Below are 23,824 nucleotides of genomic sequence, written 5' to 3' on the forward strand. Positions count from 1 at the left end.
GCCTCTGTAAGAAGGACAACAAGCTGATTCTGTCAGGAGACCTATAACTTTTCTTGGTCTTCTTGCACATACAAACACCAAAATCTGATAGAAGAGTGTGAGAAATAAAGGAAGACGGGAGTTGGAAGTTGGTAAGCCCAAGATCTGCTGTAGACATAGAATCAAAGACCTAACCACCAGGATAAGGGAAAAGGACAAGGCAGTGACAAGCCTAAGTTTTGAGTTGTTAACTGTGGGCATCAAGCACGCTCTCAGCAAAGACTCGAGGAGGAGAGGTGGAAGGGGAGCAGTCAGTGATGACTACCAAGTTAGTATCCAGTTTTAACCATTTATTGGGCAGTTCTTATGAGGCAGGCACTTACGACAAACTAGTGAACAAAGGGGTCAAATAATTTAATCTTATGCATGAGCTATTTCCAAGATATAGTGAATGTTGCTGTGAATAAAAAGGAGGGAAAGAGTATCTGCATGAGCCAAGTGAGGGAGAGGATCAGGTGTCATTTCAAGTCGTGGAGTTGAGAGGGTGTCCTCACCATATCCTCACGTCAGCAGAGATCTCTGATGCTACCGGACATGTAAGGCAGCAGACTAATGGGAAAGAGTCGTAGCAGCGAGACTCGGTGTGTTTCTAGAGACCAGATGTGCTTCTTTATGTGATCCAGGACTCACTTAGAAATTGGGAAAGAAATAGAAGATGCCTTTCTAGTGGTTTATTTCTCAAAACGAACACCTGGTTCTCAGTTATCTTTCCTAACAATGAGAAAGTAGCTCAATTCACTTAGCCTTAAACAAGTGGATGGTTGCTAAAGAGGAAAAACGGCAGGAAAACAAAGACTGTACTGCAGATATTTTATCCCACAGAAGAAGTAGACCTAGACCTACATTGGCATATAAAAATGATATGTCACATTTCAATCACAATTAAAAGGAATATGATGCACCTTGGGGCATAGATAAATATTAAGTGTTGACACACAGAACCAATGCCATGAATGATCCCTGCTGCCTCCTAAGACACACCCAAGGACCCCATAAGTCAAGTTGTAAGGACAAAGACAGGGAGGCAGGAAAAGTTATTTTCTTGAAGTAATTTATCACAGCCATACTTCATCAATACATGTATATATTTCTACATCATAAGAAAGGTAGGAACTATTTCTGCAATCAATCCCAAAGTAATAAGCTGGGCATGTTTCATTATTAGCTTCTGTTACAAACATAAAAATATATATTTACAAGTATGACAAGCAAGCAAAAATATCTGTGGTTCTGATATTTTCTTTCTGACTAGTTATTATTTGGAGTTGTCATCTTAAGAAACAATAAATAAAAATACTGATATGCAGAAATACATTAGACTATATCAGTGTCCATATATCCAGGGGCTGCAGATAGAAAGACAGAGTGAGTGGAACTAAAATCTAGGTGTGGTATTCTAGAAAAATAAGTGTTAATTTAAAAATATTACCACATTCTTCTCTAAACTAATTTTACTGCATTTGCAATGGTGCATAAGATGTATCAATTAATGATGATGAAATTTTCATATATTGGGTTCTTTGATAACAAAGTTTCCCTATTAATGTTTATAATTGAGACACTCAAAGCTCTTTATATAGTTAACAACATTTTAACACCCTCTACCTTTTATGGCTTGGACAGACAGACAGACAGACCAACACACACACACACACAAACACCCACTCACATACATACACACACTAATCAGATAAATAATGCCCCCAAGAAAAGCATAATTTTATATATTATGATGTCTTTGTAACTGTTTTCCCAACATTATTTCCTTCTTTGTAAGTCTATCAAGTACAGTTGGCATTGCCCATGCACTCTTAGATGTGTGGTCTTCCATAGGAACGTGGTATCCCATCAAGGACCACATCCTTAAAGACAACTGATTCTCCCTGTCCCAGGGGTTATCAATTGCTTTGTAATTAGGAATGTGATGTGGTGCCTACCTCCTCTGTCATGTAGGGACTTTGGCTTGAGCTCACCAAGGTTTTTTGTGTGCTGTCTCAACTCAATCCTTATGTGCACCTGCCCTGCTATATCCAGAAAGCAGTCTCCTTGTAGCCATCTACTGCCTCTGGCTCTTATGGCCATTCTGCCCCTCCTCTGCAATGACCAGTGAAACTTAGAAAGAGGAGTTGAAATATAGATGTGTGGTTTAGGGCTGGACACTCTGAGGTCTCATGTTCTCTGCACTTTGGCCAGTTGTAGTTCTCAATGTCACTGATCAACTGCTGCAGTGAAGTTTCTCTTATATTGCTGAATATCCAGGAAATGGAAACAGCCTAGATGTCCACCAATGAGGAGTGGGTAATGACGGTTTATATGTTTACACAATGTAATATTACATATATTTACATAATGCAATATTACTTGGCTTTTAAGAAAAGGAAAACTGGGACTAGAAAGATGGCTCAGTGGGCAAGAGCACTGGATGCTCTTACAGAGGACCTGAGTTTGATTCCCAGTACCCACATGGCAGCTTACGACCATCTGTCACTCCAGTTTTTGGAGCTCTGATCCCCTCCTCTGGCCTCTGTGAGCCCTGGGCACACTTGTGGTGTATAGACATGCATGTGTGCAAAATGCACACATATAAAAATTCAGAAAACTTAAAAAAATACAATTCTGAAATTCACAGGTTGATGGGTAAAGCTAGAAACAGTCATTCAGAATGAGGTAACCCAGACCCAGAAAGACAGCCAACCAATGTGTTCTCTCACGTGTGGATTTTAGCTTGAAGTTTTCAGCTGTGTGTGTCCAATCTGGAGGTGTTCCCTCAGAGGTGGACTTCGTTGTCTTTTGTGCATCGATGATTCTGGACTCGCTCCTCCGACTTGTTACCTTTAATCCATTTGCCTTCTTCTGTTCCTGCCCTGGGCACATATAGTAAGTGACAGAAAATTATGAAACAATGAATTTTATGAGTCAAAAATTGTAAAAATACATTGAATGGTTTTTTTGACATTGTGCATCCAGATAAGGTGTGCCCCACAAGCGGTGATCCTAATGACAGTGACCAGCTGTCTGGCCAGTCTCAGGCTTGGGTTTCTTATCGCAAAAAATAAGAAATTGAAATTTCTCTACTTCATTTGGTGAACACATTTTCTAATGCTATCAGGAAACTAAGTAATTTAATGCTAGTATAATTTAATATTGAAATAAAGGTGAGTTTCATCAGAGAATAATTCCTACCACTTTGAATTGGTGGCAAAGCTTAGCCAGGTAGCAAGACAGAGCATGTGACTTCTATGTTCATTTCATCCATATTATGTAGCTACAGCTGAGAAAATTATTAATACTGTTATCTTCACAAACACATATATATTCACTAACCTAGACTTTGCTATGACTAATGACCAAAATCTCATATATTTGTGGTATATCAAATTTTTGTTTAAGATTGGTGGCTTATTGGTAGTCTGCTTAAAAGGCTATTTCCCAGAAGTGGGACATATCATGCACTCCTGCTGAGCTGATCATGTGTGAAATGGTACAAATAGTTGTGTAGAATCACTGCAGTCCACTTCTGGGAACACACCAGCACCAGTCCCGAGGGTAAGGACACAAGTACACACTGAAGACTGAGGAAATGAGCCCATCCCAGCGAGCTGAGCTTTGCACGAGTCCATTTGTCTCCAACCTCTCATAGTCAGATTCCTTCAGTATAGAATAGAATGGTGGAGCCTGTGGTGAGATGAGGAGTGTGTGTTCATTGAGTACAGTGTCAGCTCGTGAAGAAGAAAACATCTTGCAAATGGGTGGAACTGTTGCACAAAAAGGAAGTACTTAATGCCTCTAGCTTCACACTTAGACAGGATGAAATGAGAAATGATATTGTATCTACTTAGCCGTTATTTAAACATCCTTACACCGCACTTCAGCTCCTAGTGGCACTATGCTTCAGATTTATCTGCAAATGCCTACACCCTAAATGTAATGACTCCAGTGTGCTCTTCAGTTAACTTCTCAAACTGAGCATTTTTATGTTATAATTTAAGGTTCACACTCACATCTGAGTTAAGGAGGAAATCTTGAAACTGGTTAAATTATTAAAAAAAAATACTCAAAGAAATAGAACAAATACATTTGATAATTTAACAAGTGGACTGTTTTCCTGGTAGGAGTAGAGGTCATATTGTAATGACTGGTGACAGCGTCGTCAACTGCAAGAAATTATAATCAGCAACGTGCACTGTAAGGAATCAAGGATGTACTTATGTCTTATTTAAAGCACAAGCCTGTGGTCTAGAAACACAAATGGATGCACTTGACATCATTAGTGTGATGGAAGACCACCTAAGCAATGTCTGATATCATTAGTCTGATGGAAGCCCACCTAAGCAATGTCTGACATCATTAGTCGTACAGAAGCCCACCTAAGCAATGTCTGACATCATAAGTTGTACAGAAGCCCACCTAAGCAATGTCTGACATCATAAGTTGTACAGAAGCCCACCTAAGCAATGTCTGACATCATAAGTTGGACAGAAGCCTACCTAAGCAATGTCTGACATCATTAGTGGACAGAAGCCCACCTAAGCAATGTCTGACATCATAAGTTGGACAGAAGCCCACCTAAGCAATGTCTGACATCATTAGTCAGACAGAAGCCCACCTAAGCAATGTCTGACATCATTAGCGGACAGAAGCCCACCTAAACAATGTCTGACATCATAAGTTGGACAGAAGCCCACCTAAGCAATGTCTGACATCATTAGTCAGACAGAAGCTCACCTAACCAATGTCTGACATCATTAGTCAATTTGGGACTAGTCATTGGTGATGTTTATGTCCCCAATGCATTAAAATGGCTCAATTCTGCCCTTTAGAATAATGAAGCTAACTTGTTTATGGGGCTCCTTGTCGCTACAGTGAGAACCATTTCTGAACAAAAATTCAGAGTCCTGTGGGTTAGGATTATGAATTCATATTAGTAGTGTAATGGACCACAGGATAAAATTTCTAGAAGTTTCCTCTAAAAACAACCAGAGACTCACTATTAAGGCAGATAAGCCTTGATAAAAGAAAAAATTGTTAGTCTGTCTTCCAAGTTAATGATAACACTCCCCATAATGAAGGAGCATCCTGTAAGCAGCTTCACGACACAGCTGATATGTTGAGTGGTGTCCAATGGAGAGTAGCTGAGAGCTAAGCCAGGTCACTTCTCACAGCACATGGAAGCTTGAGTGTGAGTGCTCTGACCCCCGACCCCTGCCTTTGTGTCTCTAGATTTATTAAACTGATGCTTGGAGTGATGGGCTAGCCTGCAGTGAAGCTAGTGATAAGGTTGTCTTTGGAGAAGTTGAGGAAATCTTGGAGCAGCTTGTCAGTGGGCATGAGAGCATGCTGAATGAGACTCTGTCACACAGATTGAAAGCCACCATCCATCTCTCCCCCAGCTCCACCATTTAGAAAAAAGAAGGGATAGTGGGAGTGGGAGGGGTCTAGAGAGGGCGATGAGAGCGAAAGAGGTCAGGAAAGTGTTGGAGCAGTCATTACACATTTCTGTTATCTGTTAATTTGCAATGAATGAGGATGTGACTCTGAAAGTTTCTTGTGCTATGTATACAAGTGCTGTGTTATTTAAGGAAATCACATCAGATTTCACTGTTCTCAAGAATGAAAGTAAAACCATGATACATGATTTCAGAAACTTGGAGCAGTGAACAAAAAGGCTTTACCACAGGTCTGCAGTGCTCTACAAGGGTCATTTATTCAGTTGTTTCTTGTACCTGTGTTTATGCAGTTATAGTATATTCCTGACTGAGACACACTCGATTTAGATCGAGTCTTAAGAGTGAACACAGTGTTGTCCATTCCGTTTTATTGCTGTTGTTTGTTGTTTTTTGTGTTTTTTTAAATAATTAAAGCACTATGTTTTCTTTCTTTATTAGATATTTTCTTCAATTATATTTCAAATGCTATACCCTTTCCTAGTTTCCTCTCTGAAAGTCCCCCTGCCCTGCTCCCCAACCCACCCACTCCTGCTTCCCCACCCTGGCATTCCTCTGTACAGGGACATATAATCTTCACAAGACCAAGGGTCTCTCCTCCCATTGATGGCCGACTAGGCCATCCTCTGCTACATATGCAGCTAGAGATATGAGCTCTGGGGGTACTGGTTCATATTGTTGTTCCTCCTATAGGGTTGCAGACCCCTTCAGATCCTTGGGTACCATCCAATAGATGACTATGAGCATCCACTTCTGTAGTTGCCAGGCACTGGCATAGCTTCACAAGAGACAGCTATATCAGGGTCCTGTCAGCAAAATCTTGTTGGCATATACAATAGTGTCTGGGTTTGGTGTTTGTTTATGGTATAGATCCCTGGGTGGGGCAGTCTCTGGATGGTCCTTCCTTCCATCTCAGCTCCAAACTTTGTCTCTGTGACTTCTTCCATGGGTATTTTGTTCCCCATTCTAAGAAGGAACGAAGTATCCACACTTTGGTCTTCCTTCTTCTTGAGTTTCGGGTGTTTTGCAAATTTTATCTTGAATATTCTAAGTTTTTGGGCTAATATCCACTTATCAGTGAGTGCATATCATGTGTGCTATAAGATCAAGAATAGACAAATGGGACCTCATAAAATTGCAAAGCTTCTGTAAGGCAAAAGACACTGTCAATAAGACAAAAAGGCCACCAACAGATTGGGAAAGGACCTTTACCAATCCTAAATCTGATAGGGGACTAATATCCAATATATACAAAGAACTCAAGAATCTGGAGTCCAGAAAACTAAATAACCCTATTAAAAAGTGGGGTGCAGAGCTAAACAAAGAATTTTCAACTGAGGAATACCGAATGGCTGAGAAGCACCTGAAGAAATGTTCAATATCCTTAATCATCAGGGAACTGCAAATCAAAACAACCCTGAGATTCCACCTCACACCAGTAAGAATGGTTAAGATAAAAAATTCAGGTGACAGCAGATGCTGGCAAGGATGTGGAGAAAGAGGAACATTGTTGGTGGGATTGCATTCTAGTGCAACCACTCTGGAAATCAGTCTGGTGGTTCCTCAGAAAATTGGACATTTTATTACTGGAAGATCTAGCACTACCTCTCCTGGGCATATACCCAGAAGATGTTCCAACTTGTAATTAGGACACATGCTCCACTATGTTCATAGCATAACTATAATAGCCAGAAGCTGGTAACAACCCAGATGTCCCTCAACAGAGGAATGGATACAGAAAATGTGATACATTTACACAATGGAGTACTACTCAGCTATTAAATATAATACATTTGTGAAATTCTCAGGCAAATGTTGGATCTGGAGGATATCATCCTGAGTGAGGTAACTCAGTCACAAAAGTGTTGTCCATTCCTAATCAGCGCACTAGTTTTCAAAGAGAAGGGAAAACAATGCTGACTGGCTTTCAAATTGACACAAAGAGCAAAGGGGTTGTTAGACTCCTCTTTGCAGAACATGCTTCCTGAGAGCATAGATAATTTCAAGTTTAAGGTGTCCCTTTTTATTTTAAAACTAACATGGCAATTTTTTAATTAAAAGACTTGTATTTGATTTCAGCCAAGTGTTCACTTTTATTTTATTTTTAAAATATGCTTTATGAAAATCAAAAGCTAAAACAAAACCCAGCACATGCTGAGACTATGATGCTGAGCTCAGAGACAGACACTGCCAGGAGCATCTTACTTAACTTCCAAACCCACCACAGCCTCATTCATGGTGGCAGAAGATGGAAGATACCCGGGTCAGCAGAGAAGGCAGCTTATAGCTCATAGCAACTGTAGCAGTCATCATCTCAGCCTGGACCTCAGTAGGAGGATGTTAAAAGGGTCTGGTGAGAGATGCACACACACAGTGGCTGGTGTCAAAGAAGAGGACTCAAGCTTGGGAAAGCGGGAGCTTTTAAAATGCTGTCTCTGCTTGCTAAGGAGGTCTTCTCTGCAAACATCCTTAAAAAGACAGTGTAACTTCGAGGCACCAAAGCCTTTGCAGAAAGTTGAGGACCCTGGAGAATTATCTCTCAAGAGCAAGATTTGGGGTTCTGCTTCTTCCTGTGCAACATTGCTATTAAAAGAACTTAATGGAATGTTTTTTGCTTTGAGCAATCGAACATTTCTGTTATGTCTTTCCAACATGGAATTATCTGAAGTAAGTTAGAAAGGCAGTCTTAGTTTGATAATGGAGCAAGTTGCAACCAGGGCTAAGTGACTTATACATAAGCTTGCTGAGAGTTTGAATTACACCAAGTACCAACGTGTTCAAAGAAGAGTTTTACATATCCTGTCCTAAAGCAAGTTTTCATTTCACCCTACTCATGACCTAACATCATGTGGACTCGCTATGTATTTATTTGCCTTACTGGGCCACTTAGTAAGCACACTGATGTCATTACACATTGACCTGTAGAACTGTTTTTGATAAAGGGCAAGACATATAACTCTGTTACTTCTGGGTATACCATTTAAAGCTCATATTGGAGATATAAGTTTCTCTGTCTCTCTCTCTCTCTCTCTCTCTCTCTCTCTCTCTCACACACACACAAACACACACACACCAACACAAACACAGACAGACAGACACACACACACACACAGACACACTCACACACACAGTTTGTCATCAAGATCAAGTTGAACAGGAACTGCTATTCCCGAGCATCAATCCACACATCTGTGCTAGAGCTGCCCCAGGCTGCCATGCACATTCACATGGCTGATGTCCGCAGGAATCAGTAGCCATGTTTGTAAAGTAGTAGGCTCCAGAGGCACGGCCGGAATACTCATCTTCTTGAATATTATTTCTCTTAGAATGTAGACATATAGAGACTTGAGGGGTTTTGTTTGTTTGTTTGTTTTTTGCCTACACAAAAACCACAACTTTCATCTTAAAGAGAATACGAAAGAGTTTGTTCTAGAACCATGTGAGTGGTCACAACCCAGGAACAAACATTTAGGTTACTTCTAATTCCATGCTCCAGTGTAGAAGCACTTTCATAATTGTACCAAACAAAGAGTCATAGCCAAGGCATGTTTAAAATACCTAGATCTGTGCATCAGAAAGATGTTTACACTAAGATTGGGGAGCTTTTCTGTGTTCCAGGATGCTGCCTGATGGCAGTCTTAGCTTTGGGGTTGGTAAAAGCCAGTAGTTTGTTAATAGACCACCAAAGGTTTTTATCTATTAGTCACAAAATGTTAGCTCAAACACAAAGGTGCCTTCTCTGGAGGGCTAGAACTAGCCCAAGAGCAGGTAACTAACCTCTGGATCTGCAACATTCCAACCTCCCCACAACGGTGGTGTTCTGTCAGCCAGCCAGCTTAACGCAGGCATGGCTTATTTTCAATAATTCTCGTTCACACTTTCAGTGCGTGTGATGGCCAGGATGCGACTCATTTGTGAATATGTTGCTTTAATATTGCAATCTTTTCATGGGAGAGAAAGTGCAGCCCGTTAAAGCTTCAAGGAGCCCTAAATTCCCAGGATCACAGCTGACCAGCTGGCTTTTGCTCACTGATGCAAACACATTCCTACACAACGGACAGTCTTGTGCTTAAAAGACGTGTAGTGATTTCTAAAAGCATAATTAGTAAAGTAGACTTTAGTCTGTGGTGGGAAAACTGGAGGTGCCTGGGCTTATAGTGTTTTTTGTTTTTGTTTGTTTTTTCTCTCTATGTCCTAAGTGAGGCTTTATGGATATTTGCACTCCAGTATCACCACTGCCTCTGCCTCAGGGCATTTTCTGTGCTGCAGCCATGCTTGACTGCAGTGTGCACCACGTTCCTGTGTCATTTTCAAGTTCCATTCTAACATCTCTGTCCCTGGGTTATGTTATTCATTTCTCTGGCATCATGTTCTATCACTGTGGCTAACACATAGTTATTTTATTTAGTAAGTATTTATTGGCGAGTTAACGAATTTGAGAGAGAACTTTTGGTCCCTTCTCAGTCCTTACAGCAGTCAGAGGTTCCTGCAGCTCTGAAGTATTTAACTGCAAATCTTTGCCACGTCATAAAAGCAAATACAAATGCATAAAAATGGCATTTCCAACCCTCACAACTGCCGGCTTCTGTCATAGGTAGAATTTACATTAAAGCAAGGGGTGCAGTGCTTGTTTGCTTGTTACAGACGCCCAGTGGGATCTGATAGATCTGTGCTCGTCTCAGGATGGGGGCAGCAAAACGCAGTGCAGCCTCATTTCACTATCATTCACTTACTGTAGCAGTCAACAGCCAGTTCTCTGCAGCACTAATCCTTTTAAAATACCCTGAGATTCACTAGTGTTCATCAATTTGCATGTCCTCTTTTCCTGTTTTGAAACAGTCTCCCACACAGCAGTCTGAAGCAGACTCACTATGTAGCCCAGGCTGCTCTTGAACTTCCCATCCTCTTGCCTAACCTTGCAGAGCTGAGACTACACATGTGAAGTGCCACACCCAGTACCTTAGACCATTTTCATTACCCATAAAAGGAAGTCTTTGCCCTGTATCAGTAACCCATCCTCCCAGTGCTTCCATCAGCTGTGAAGGAATGGCATTATTCCTCAGGCTCTTGCTGTAGCCGTTTCTGTCTCCAGGTTTGCCTGTTCTGGACATGAAACATGAACAACATGGTACAGAGATTTACATTTCTGCCCTGTTTCTTTCATGGAGCTTAATGTTCCTAAGGTTCACCTAGGTGCTAGCATGAGCCAATGATTTAACTCCTAAAGGCAAACAACACACTCTGTGTGCTCATATCAGATATGCATTCTGTGTGTTCATATGGCACTGTGCTGGCATTTATATGGCATGTGTGCTGTGTGTTCATATGGTATGTGTGTTGTGTGTTCATATGGTATGTGTGCTGTGTGTTCATGTGATGTGTGATATGTATTCATATGGCACTGTTCTGTGCATTCATACGGCATGTGTGCAGTATATTCATATGACATGTGCTGTGTATTCACAGGACACTGTGCTTTGCGTTTGTATGGTATGTGTGCTGTATATTCATATGGTACTGTGCTTGTGTTTATATGGCATGTATCCTGTGTGTTCATATGGCATGTGTGCTGTGTGTTTATATCTCACATGTACGTACATTCATCCTCTTGCCACGTGATGGTCTCCGAGTGATTTCTCTTGACTACTAAGAAGCATGCTGGAAAGTGTGTTCCCATATTCATTTTAAATGTGGAGACAATTTTCACTTTCTGTGAGTAGATACCTGAGACTAGAATTAGTGAGACAGATGGTAGCTCTGTGACTAATTATTTGAAGAAATGCCTGACTTTTCCCAAGTGCCTCACCATCTTACACTACCAGCATGTCTGAGAGTCCCAATCCCTCAGTATCTGTAGAAACCAAGATAAGATCTCAAAAAATATTTCCAATGTTGTTTAAGAATATAGTGCCATTTGGTGTTGAATGGATAGATCTTTCCCAACTTGTTTTGAAAAATAGTTACCTTTTGGTACCATTTATTGAATGCCTACTATGTATTATACATTTATCTAAAAGATTACACCAAGGAAGCCATTTAATCCTTCCCAAATCCTTACAAAATAGATAATACTATTTTATATTTGAAGATATTAAAGCCCCCAAAGTTAAGTGGGGCAGCAAGAAAGTTGCAAAGCAGCTTTGGCCAGAGAGCCTCTGATTTCAAGTCTGGGCTCTACAGTGCCATGCCGAGCCACTGCCAGAAACTGTGCTGAGAAGTTAGGGGTACTTTTGCAAATAGTTCTGTATTAATGCTTCAGGCCTTCCTTTTACTGTCTACCTGATCATTTGGCTAACCATTAATAGTGACTTGTTGCTAAGTGAGACATAACAAAGTCTGTTAATTTTTTTATGCTTAGCCCAGTATTGTCATCAATAAGTGTGCCTGCACTGTTCCACTGATACTAATGGTATTGGTTCATGTGGTGCTGCCTTTAGATTATAACTTTATAAATATTGAATTCATAAATTGAGAATTTATATTGGCTCACAATGACATTTCTTATTTTAGTCAATAAAAGTATTTATTAATACTTATTTTATGTCTAAAATTACACAGAAAACTTATTTGTAATGAATACATAAATAGATTGCTACTATGGCAGCCATTAAAAGAAAAATGGAACAAAATCTGTGTTAATTGTATTCACAGTTGTTAAACTATCTAGTCTCGGGGAGGGAAAGATATGCACTGGGGTGATTTAAACGTGGGATATGCTTATATAGTACTGGGGTTTTCTCAAGATACTCTTGTCTAAGGAGCTATTTTTCTTGACTACTATAAACATTTTTTAATGTAAGTGAAATTTCAACATTGTCTGAAATTTTTCAATATAAAAATAAGAAGGAATAAATTTACCTCTGAAAAATATTTCATTGGTAGCTGACACAAACCAAAATTCCACTGTGGTCTCCAGGATGTGTTTCTGCACCGGTTATGGGATCCTTGGTCTTGTCGGTGGTGCTTAAGGCCAGGCTTGTTATGTTTTATGTTTCTCTGTTTATAGTGGTCAGCCCCATGGTAAACTTAGCCTCTGTCCACGTCAATCAGTAGTCTTCAAACTGCTCTGCCCAGATATCCCAGAAAAGTCGTGGAGTTGTGTTCCTTTTTGCACATTTTAAGTTAATATAAAAATGAATTCTTGGCATGAAAGATATGGTATTACCATAGCATAAATAATGAAGTCAAAACAGTAAGACAAACGGGCAGTGGTGGCATAGGCCTTTAATCCCAGCACTTGGGAGGCAGAGGCAGGTGGATTTCTGAGTTTGAGGTCAGCTGGTCTACAGAGTGAGTTTCAGGACAGCCAGGGCTACACAAAGAAACCCTGTCTCAGAAAACAAAACAAAACAAAACAAAGCATAGCAAAACCAAACCAAACCAAACCAAACCAAAACAGTAAAACAAATGTCGAAATATGATTCACTCTTCTTCTTTATTGCTGTTATTTAATAATTCGTGTAAAAGTCTATTTTTCATCATTTAAAATGGCCTGTTTCTTATTGGTCAGCTCTGTTTTTTGTTACACTTGCCAACAGGACTGACTATGGTCAATAACCCAATTCATCCTGGCTCCTATGTTTTCTAGCTAATCCACATAGCAAAATTTTATGTTTTGCCATAAAATCAGTACTCAGAGTGAGTCTGGTTGGGCAAAGGAGAGTCTGTCCATATGACCAACAGACTTGAAACAAGGACCCCACAGAAATGAGAGTTTGTACAGGGATCTTCTACAGGGAGAAGGAAAAGGTGCCAACAGTAGGGGAACTTGTGTCCCAGAAAAGATGTCACATGATCCTACAGGATGAAACTGAATCCCAGAACCACACCTTGACTGACTGCTTAGATGTGCATACCTTTGGACCTTTATTTAAACTTTGATCTCACTGCAGGACCTGAAAGACAAATTTGAGGGCTCTGATGGATCTCTTTGTCCATCATCCCAGTGTAGGTATATTGACTAAATCTCCTTTTCTGCTGCTTGTTGTTTGGGTTCTTTTCACTAGCTGATAGAGGGTGGAGGGCACACCTGACTTGGCAAACAGGTTGTTACCTCCCAAGTTTGATAAGGAAAACTCCTCTACCTGTGTCCACAGTCAGTTCCTCCTCCTCTCTCACTGCAGAAGTACAGAGGTTGCAGGCATGCATTCTCCTGGCTGGCTTTATGTGGGCTCTGGGGTCCAAACCTACATCCTCACACGTGCATGGCTTTTCCTTCATCCACTGAGCCATCTTCCTGGCCCTTGATTTTTGTTTGTTTGTTTGGTTGGTTGGTTTTTGTTTATTTGGTTTTTGTTTTTTGGTTGGTTGGGTTTTGTTTTTTTCCCTACTTTATAAGACAGATCTGTATGTTGGTATCTTACCTTTTGCTATAATGAAATGGGCTCATAATCCTGTTTTTCCTTTTAACTTCTATAGTTATAAGCACATGTTAGTAAGTAATAGGGATTAAATATAGAGATAGGTTTTATTATATCATCATCATTTCATTCTTTAAATGTCTAAACCTTACAAAGTAACAACAAAAATATTTGGGAATTCTTCATTACAAATATACCAGTGGTCTACCAATCAATCACTTTCTAACCAAATTGAGTATACCTTTAACTTTTGTTAAAAATAATTATGAACCTACTTATTTTTAAAACACTGAAATAGATCATTGACTTGTTCACTTTCTGGGAAGTGTACCAAATAGATTTCATAAAGTTTAGAGTTCACTTATTTTGTATGCTAGACTATCATTTAGAAGAATTTGATTAGATTTGATATATTTAGAAATCACTGGGAAAAATGAAATACTATACATTTAACATACCTTTGCTAGATAATACTTATATTTAAGTATTTTTATATTTTGTTTACATTTATGTATATTGTATTATAAGTTTATCTTACTTTAAGTATTTTATCCAAGCTGTGGACAATATATTTAACTGAAGCAATTTGTAGATGTTTTCCATGTGACATGATTAGTACAGCTAATTGCTTTTACATTGTCCTACCAATCAGAAATAATTTGTCATAAAAGGCATCTGAATGCCCCTGTGTTGTGTTTGAGATATTACTCCACAGTGGGTAAGCACACTGATGAGTGAGTGAGTGAGTTGCTGTATAGGGAGAAGACAGATGCGTGGATGGAGGGTGAGTAGGTGCAGGGTGGGAGATGGAGCAGGGAGCATGGAAGGTAGAAGATGTATAGATGAACAGATGGCAGGTGGAAGGATGGATGGTGGCACAGAGGGTAGAGGATGGAGGGAAGAGAATGATTAGCCTTAGTTCTGATTAGTCAGGAATCTGTCTGAGGACGGCGTACTTCCTTAGTAATTACCAGGGCTAGAAGAGCTTAGATAGTGGACATACCCCCCCCCCCCTTTCTTCTGTCTGAATTCAGAATAACCCAACCCAAACTGCATAAAATAGTCTGAGAGAAAACTACTCTCTCTAATGCCAACCTTAACTTTACTGTGAAGGTAAAGAACTCTGCTGTAGGCTACTGGGACTTCTCAGTAACCAACAATATAAATTGTTCTCTTGGTCAGCCTGCAGTGAGTGGTGCACTAGAGACATCAGACAAGAGGGAGAGGTCGCTGAACATGGTTTCAGGGACACTGGATTTATTGGGAGGGTACATGAGCCTTTGGAGGCAGAAGGACTACTTACTCTCCTTTATCCTCTTAGGCCAGGGCTAACGGTTCAGTGTGAAAGTTAATCTTGCAAAAGCAAGGGATTGAGAACCGTGGGCTGCCTGTTTTCATTCTCCTTGTAAACAGTAAGCAAGCCCCTCTTCCTCTTTATTCACCTTGTAGGTGGGAATAGTAAATGCTGTCCCAATTATCTCATGATGCTCCCTTGAAGATTAACTGAGATAATGTCCTTACAAGCACTTAGAAAACAGAGAGCTGTATCTGAGCCAAAGATAGCACTATCAGGACACCACCGTCACTTGAGATCAATTGCTGAGCACTCCACAGCACAGTGCATGGAATGCCTGAAGCAAATGTAGTCTCCCCTAGAAAAGAAAAGGCTACAGTTATCCAAACATCAGTACTGTGCATTTGACATGGGAAACACAATTACTTTTAAGACATGGTGGGATTCTAGGTAAAACAAGTAACTATTGAAGTTTACCATTTGCTAGACAGAATTTTACTTTCCTTGTATTCATTTCTTTAATTATCATGACCACTGAATGAAGGAATTACTATTATTATCTCCTATTTGACTTAAAATTGATGGCGGGACAGTATCCATGGTTACAGAGGTGACAAGGAGGGCAGACATAAATGTCAAGTCCAGGGAGCAGTTTCTGAGACCAGGATCACAGCCGTAGCATCCACCTCTCCTTAGGTGCATCCTTAACTGCATTCTCTGCTTCCCATTCTTCATCTCTCATAATGCCAGTCAGAGAGTAAGGAAGAAAATGGAAGGATTCACCCCCAAAATGAGGCAAGTTTGTGAGGTAAGGGGGGCAGGGAGGTCAGTGCACAATCAGGCGGACATAAAGAAGCATTCCAATTGTCAGGGCGCTGTGAGATTCCAGGGCTTGCTCTTTCCTGTGAAGCTGGCCTTCTCACCTACCAGAGGGGTTCAGAGTCCTCGCCTGGGGTCTGTCTCTGCCTGGGAGGCTGAGAGCACAAAGAGACATGGATGTATTACCATGTGAGGTACAAAGCACTTCTAATGCCACCAGGGAGGAGTGGGAGGGCGGGGCATGTGATTTATAAGCTCTCTGGAATTTCCAAGTGATAACAACAGATTGAGGGTCATTTGATATCAGCTCATCAATCCTTAGTATGTCCCTTTCTCTCTCACTCATCTCAGCCTCCTGTATATCTCCTCTCCACAGACATTATCATCTCCACAGACGCTGGCCTCTCCACAGACATCATCATCTCCACAGACACTGGCCTCTCCACAGATGTTGTCTAGCTCCACTGGGTTCTTTCATTCATTCAAAACTTTTTTACCCTGAATATAGTTTTAGTCCACCAATTCTCAGTTGCTTCTGTTTTATAATTTCCTTTGTTCCATGTGTCATTATGATTTTCCACTTACTACAAGACTATTTTTTCTTTGTTTAATTGAGGATAATCATACAAACTCTTAAACTTTTGTCTCTTTGGTTCGAAGTTAGAGCCATGTTGGGGTTCCTTCAGCTGCCTTCCTTCTCTCTTCAGAATAAACCCACCTTTTCTGGTTCTTTAAAATGTTTGGTAATTTTCTAATTGTTTCACAGGTGCCGGGACTGTGGTATGTGGGGACTCTGTCTGCTTTCCCTGTGAGAGTTGTTCCTTTCTTTTCCAGACGCAATACTTTGATTCTACCTTAATGAAAGGAAAAATGTCTTCATTGAATAGAACTTATGGTCTTAGACCTACATCTTCGGTTTTATTTTAATGACTTTAATTTTAGAACACTTTTAAATCTTATGGGGAAAATAAGCAAAGGTAAGATGGCGTAGAGCATTATCATGTATGCCACACCTAGTTCTAGAATTATTAAAACGTTTTAAATTATCATTTTTACTTTATTTTATGTACATGGATGCTTTGCCCATATGTATATCTGGTACCCATCCCATGGAGGCCAGAGAGAATCCCAGATGCCCTGGAAGTGGATGGTGTTAGTGACTTTGTAAGATGCTACATGGAATTGGAAATTGAACATTGATCCTCTGTGAAAGTAGCCATTGCTCTTAACCTCAGAGGCATCGCCTTAGGTCTTAGTTCCAGTGGTATTTTTGATAACTTGATCGTTATCATGAATGAGCTGTTTGTACATATTGACTAACTGAGGTCCTGCCTCTATTTGTATCTTTTTCTCTATTTGTATCGTCCCAGCTCTCGTTTAGAAGAACACACAGTGTTTAGTTATTTCATCTCCTTGGGTTCTTCTAGACTCAGACCGTATTTTGGATATTTGTTGCTTTGGTGACCTTGAGTTTTGGCATTGTGACCTGACAGTTTCACAATGCTTACCAACTGGGTTTTATCTGATGCTCTTCTTAGAGATTAGACTGGGGTTGAGGATTTCAGGTGGGAGGCAGCAGCAGATGGGCCCTTCTCAGGACCCTTCTCAGGGCCCCCTGTCCTGCAGGCCTCCTCACCTGGCTAAGGAGTGTTTGTCGGGCCCTCCACTGAGGAGGATCTCTGGTTTTCCATGCCCACAGGAAGTCACTGTGCATATACTCGAGGGTGGTCAGGGGTTGATTGTGCTCTCTGCCCCTTTGGATAGTTGCTTTGACTTAACTTCTATAGACTATCTTCTACCTTCGCTGTAGAAGGGTTCGACACAAAGTGGGTGGGCAGAATTTGTGCATTCCTTTTCTGACTCTTTTCCTTCTGGGATTGCCCTTCTCAGAAGCAAATTCCCCTAGGCTCAGCCTCTTGCTTCACTTAACTTGACTTATAACTTATATAACTGTGGCTTTACTTACATGGAGCGTCCCAGAGACAACAACTCAGATACAGTTTATAGCCAAATGAAAGTCTTTATTCCAGCCAGCTGGGACCTAAGCTTAGCCCAAGTGTTTGCGTCCAGAGCTCTGGGTTTTTGAAGGTTCAGTGGGACTTCGCCAAAGCAGGCAGTTTAACAGAAGCTAAGAAAAACTACTTAGGGCATCTTGTCCTTGGGTTCCTAAAACACATTTTGGTAATTTTCCATGGGTTGTCCATCAAGGAGATCAAATTCCAATTAAACTTGAAATGGCCTCAGCAAGACTACAAAATGTAGGAACCTCTGCACCGTCTTGTCCTGTCAGAAATAGAGTAACATATTTGCAGTTCATTATCTAAGATTATAAAATATTATCTGTAAATATCCATGTACAAAACATATGTGTATTTACTTTATAATTATTCCCTAGGCTAAGATATCACAGACAAATTAAGATACACACACACACACACACACACACACACACACACATATATATATATATATATATATATATATACTATATGATATTATAGCAATGTTCTGCCATATAGATTTGCTGCTTGCATGTATAAGCACACATCTATAAGTGATTGCACATATATTCATTGTTATTACTTTTAATTAATTTATCAATTATTTATATGTATGTGGATGTTTTGTCTGTATGCATGCATGTCTATGTACCATGTGCATGCCTGTTGACCACAAAAGCTGGAAGAGGGTATCGGTATCAGATTTGGGTATTAGAAATTGAATATAAGTGGTCTCAATGGCCAAGCATCTCCCCAATTCTCTTGTTATTATTTTGTAATCTAGATTTTAATGATTGGAAGTATACCACAAATTATATGAACAGTTCCATGTAAGCGACTACTAAGTTACAACCCTTTACTGGGTGATAATATACATCAGATGCTGCAAGAAGTATCATAACAACACACTGAAGAAGGAGGAGGAAGTGAAGGAGAGGGAGAAGAAGAGGGGAGGAGGGAGTAGAAGGAGGAGGAGGAGGAGGAGAGAAGAAGAAGGAGAAGGAGAAAAGGGGAAGGGGAAGGAGAAGGGGAAGAAGGGGAAGGAAGGGGAAGGGGAAGGAGGAGAAGGAGAAGGAGAAGGAGAAAAGGGGAAGGGGAAGGAGAAGGGGAAGAAGGGGAAGGAAGGGGAAGGGGAAGGAGGAGAAGGAGAAGGAGAAGGAGAAGGAGAAGGAGAAGAAGAAGAAGAAGAAGAAGAAGAAGAAGAAGAAGAAGAAGAAGTCGTCAACTAAACAAACTGCAAACTTTTCACATATAGTCAAATCACAGAAAATGATGATTAGCCAAATTTTTCTTTTAACTCTTAGTTCTTAGAAGGTTTGGGTCTATTGTGGTGATAAGACCTGAGAAATCTACTCAGTGTTTACCCAAACATCGAGTACTTTTTAGTGGTTCACAACAAACAGTGGTAGGGCTTTAAAATTAGCTCCAGCTCCTCTAGACAGTTCAAGTAAGGAACTGAGTTTTTAGGAAGGGTTCTTCTCTGTGGCTGTTTCTGAAATGCAATTACAGGAAATCTGGAACAGGCCCTGGAGGTAATCTATAATCCCACTGTAGACCCTCAGTAGACAAGTCAACCAGAATTGAAGGATGCTGGAAATTTATTCTAAGTTGTGAAATTAGAAAGAAGGGTGGCCAGGAATCAAGTTACTGCTTGCCTGACTCTAAAGATACCTTGCTTTCTGTGAGGGAGAACACTGGGTCTCTCTAGCTCTCCCCACCCTGTGAGGGAGAACACTGGGTCTCTCTAGCTCTCCCCACCCTGTGAGGGAGAGCACTGGGTCTCTCTAGCTCTCCCCACTCTGTGAGGGAGAACACTGGGTCTCTCTAGCTCTCCCCACTCAGGAATCATAGCTGGGCTTGAGGGGCTGTAGAAATGGAATTTGGAATATTTCCACATGACATTTGGTTGTTTACCTGACCACTTTCTTAAGATGTTCCTCTTTAGCCTACATAAGAATTACAGTTGATTGAGTACAATAGGCTTAGTTGCTCATTTTATTGTAAAATCAATTTGTTTCACGGGTTTACTATTCAAAAGTCTCTATTTGTATATAATTTTCATAATTTATGCAAAGTGAATTTAAGACTTTATAGTACAATAAACACTTAATAACACCTAAAACATGATTTGAACAGTTATACAGATTTTTGTAATTTCATTTCTGCTACTATTATTATTTCACCTTCTTCCCCTCAATTTTCTTCATAAGTCCTGCATTTATAGTAGGATTTTCATGACTTAAACCCTTGGAAAAATACATTAGAACAGATTCTCTTGGGATTTTAATGTAGTTCTATAGTACCTTTAAAATAGCTCCCACCAGCTTCCTTCAACATCACCCCCATAGCGTTGTCTTTAAAAAAAAAATCTATTCACAGTAGTAGAAAAACCAGTAAAATTTAAAATTTGATCATGTCTTTGTCCCTTGTAATCCCCTGTCCTGCAACTTACCCGATGGATTGGTTGTCTTTGAGTCTTGATCTCAGATGCTATGCATACATGACCACTGTCAATATATTTTTATTTTGCCATCTGTGTTTTCAAAGGTGTTGAATGAATCACACACACACAGAGGAGAACTGTCACACACTGCCCAGTTTTCTTAATATTTAGTATTTTTCATGAATTCCTTATCCTTCCAACCCTGACCTTTTCTAGATATTTCAAAGCTATTGGGTCTTCTGCTCCTGAATCTTTTGCATCGTTGGCTCTCTGTTTTTATTTCACTGTTTCAAAACCATTGTCCCCCATTCTCAGAACTGGGCTCCTTCCCTGGAATCACTTTTTCCCTTCTCTTTCCTCTTCTCTCCTCTCCTCTCCTCTCCTCTCCTCTCCTCTCCTCTCCTCTCCTCTCCTCTCCTCTCCTCTCCTCTCCTCCCCTCCCCTATCCTATCCTATCCTATCCTATCCTATCCTATCCTATCCTATCCAGTTTTCTCCTGTAGAGGGAATAGCACATCATGTTAGGAACTGGACTTTTCACTGCTGTTATCCATCCTTTCTATCACAAGCAAAGAACTATGTTCTTTCCTCTGAGGTCTTAGGCAGCTTTTCTAGAAATGGGATGAGCTATATATGAATTCCAATTTCATTACAAAGAAGGTACAAGAAAGTGACTGTAGTTCTCTGGGCGTCATGTGCAGCTCTACTGGATAGCAGCACACTGAGCTGCCTAGATTACTGAGGGCTCAGAAAAGACCTTACTTGCAGCATATGTAAGTGTCTGGCCATCAGTGGCACTATAATTATTATAAAGCATGAGGGAGAGAGAGAGAGAGAGAATATGAATGAGAATTGAGGCCCCTGTCCTAAAGTTGACTGGAAAGTTCCTATCTTGGTCTCAAACCATTATTTAACACTATATGTTATTTTGAAGAAATCTTTAAATTGAAAAGAAACAATATACTACAAAACTAAAAGTAGATTAATTGAGAAGATAAATGCAAGAATTTAGAAAATATTGTTTGTTTGTTTTATTTTTCTGTTTAAGACAGGGACTTGCTATGTGCAGTCTAGACCATTCTAGAACTTGCTATGTGGAGCACCCTGGCCTAGAATTCACAGAAATCCAGCTGCTGCTTTTGAGTGTTGAGAGTTAAGACATGCACCACCCCACCTGGCTCAGGAGACTAGCAAGTATCTAAGAGCCTCACCTGGAGTGGTGTTAAAAGAGTGGGTGGTTGTAAACAGCAGGCAGATGTGAGAAATGCTAGAGATGGTGTGACAAGGGGAATGAGAAGACAGTCTGGGAGATATCATGGACTCTAGCCAGATTCTAATGAAGAGAGTGATCACAACAGCAGAGGTGATGTCACTTCAAGATCTCGCTCGAAATCCACTGTCACCTGTGAGCTAAGAACACAGGGTGCAAAATCCTTACACAGAGTATGGAGGCCTTATCAAGAACCTACAACCATTTCACAGAGTCCAGAACTCTTCACAGAACCTAGATTCAAAACCTTGCCCAGAGTTCTTTCATAGGCCCCAAGCTCTCTTCAGCTGTCTACACAGTGGCTTCCATTTCCACCATTTCTTTCTGGGGCATCCACATGCTGCCTTTGAGTTTTATGCAAAGGACTCTGCGGAGGGAGTGAGCATTTGTTCAGTCTTTTGGAGCAGAATAGTCTATACACTCATGGGAATCTTGAGATTCCAATCAAGCAAGTTCTCCGCTTTACTCCCTCTGTTCCAGGAGGGCTGTGAAAGGCACAAAACTGCCGTAGTCTGCAGGTCACTGACCAGGGTCTGAGCAGGAAAACACCTAGGGAAAAACACCTAGGGGAAACTGTTTTTGGTTTTGTTTGTTTTTTTTTTTGTTGTTGTTGTTTTGTTTTGTTTTGTCTTTTTTCTAACTACTGCTCTATACTATAAATTTATGCTCTGTGATAAATGGAAGAAAATATATGCCATGCACTGGAGGGCAGGTGAGGGGCAAGCTGCTTCAGAGACATTTCACTGGCCATTAAGGGTTTGGAGTAATATTCTTTCTTCTCTCTCTGCCCCTGGTCTTGTCTAGTGTTTGTCAGGTTCAACTCCAGCTATGGCTTCCCAGTGGAGGTCGATTCTGACACCAGCATCTTGCAGCTCAAGGAAGTGGTTGCTAAGCGACAGGGGGTTCCAGCTGACCAGCTGCGTGTGATTTTTGCCGGGAAGGAGCTTCCGAATCACCTGACGGTTCAAGTGAGTCTCCCTGGGTGGGTGGTCCCTGGGATGTAGCCAGGGCCAAAGACCCTGCAGCTAATGCTGCCAATCTGACATTCACGCCTGAGATCTAATAGAATAAATAGTACCTGGGGATTCCTTGAACTTTACTCCGCACGGCTTCATTAATTCTGACCTTCTTAATTATGCATTAAAACAGTATGCAGGAAGGACTGGAGGAACAAGTGTGGGTGAGCCAAGACCGGGAGAGAGAAGCCAGGGGCGCGCGCGCTCAGTTTAGTGAATAAATGTTTACTGACTGAGGGAGCAGGAAGGCACAATTTCTGGGTCTGTTCAATTTTTACCTTCCTTATTCTATTTGAATCGTAATGAAGAAGGATTCAAATAAATCGTTCCCAAGAAGGCTGCTCAGGCCATGCCTAGTGAGGGATTTACAACCCAACTGTGACCCCTGGAGGACACTCATAGCTGCTGCCTGGACTACAGCAGACACTGGCCCAGGGCCCCCATTTGCAGAGGGCTCTGAGCCAAGGACAGGAAGCATCAAATTCACACAGCAAAAGTCCATCTTTGTATCTCGGGGGCGTAGACGGAGTTACCCCTGGCCGACGCCCCTGAAACAGAACTAACTAAACTGTGGGGATCTGCTTTCCTGCCTATTACTTCCTGGGTATCTGGCCCCTGCTGTGCTGTGGAAACCGCTTCTTTATGGCATCTTGTACATTTGGAGAGATGAGTTTTGTAGGCATCCAAGGAACTGGATAGCAATTGATGCACGGGCCCTTTGCCTAGAATGAGAGAACAGTGAGTGTTTTGGAGGGAAGTCCGGCAAATATGAACCACATTTACTCAAGTGATTAGAAGCAGGGAAAAGCGCGTCCCCTCCACTCTGTGTAGGGTGGTATTGCACCCTGGTTCACAGCAGGGTGGGGACCTGTGCTGTACTCGGAGCTTCTGACTGCCCAGGCCAGGCAGTGCGCTGACGTATTTGCTGCTTTGTGAAATGCTTTTGGAATGTGGGTATACAAAGAAACTATAGAAATGCAAATGATTCTGCTATCTCCCCCCCCCCCCCCGCCTGCCCCCTTTGGTGGCAGGAGGACTCACACCCATTGTGCACAAAGTGCTGTGCTTTGCTTTCAGGCAATTTGTTTCATAAGGGAAGTGCCTGTGCTAAGAAGTGTTTGGATTTTTTTTTTTTTTTA

The 23,824-nt window shown here is 41.0% G+C and overlaps 1 protein-coding gene across 10 annotated transcripts in view; it reads left to right on the forward strand.

Moving 5' to 3' along the window:
• Prkn (parkin RBR E3 ubiquitin protein ligase) overlaps positions 1 to 23,824 on the forward strand; it is a 1,223,012-nt gene that overhangs the window by 204,297 nt on the left and 994,891 nt on the right. For 9 of the 10 annotated variants that reach the window (NM_016694.4, NM_001317726.1, XM_006523336.3 and 6 more), the window contains exon 2: positions 22,474 to 22,637. The exons of the other annotated variant lie outside the window; for it this stretch is intronic. In NM_016694.4, the coding sequence (NP_057903.1) occupies positions 22,474 to 22,637 (164 nt within the window). The remainder of the gene's footprint in view (positions 1 to 22,473; positions 22,638 to 23,824) is intronic. 10 annotated transcript variants of the gene reach the window in all.

The sequence above is a fragment of the Mus musculus genome, chromosome 17 (assembly GCF_000001635.26).
Source record: "Mus musculus strain C57BL/6J chromosome 17, GRCm38.p6 C57BL/6J".
Classification (NCBI taxonomy): Eukaryota; Metazoa; Chordata; class Mammalia; order Rodentia; family Muridae; genus Mus; species Mus musculus.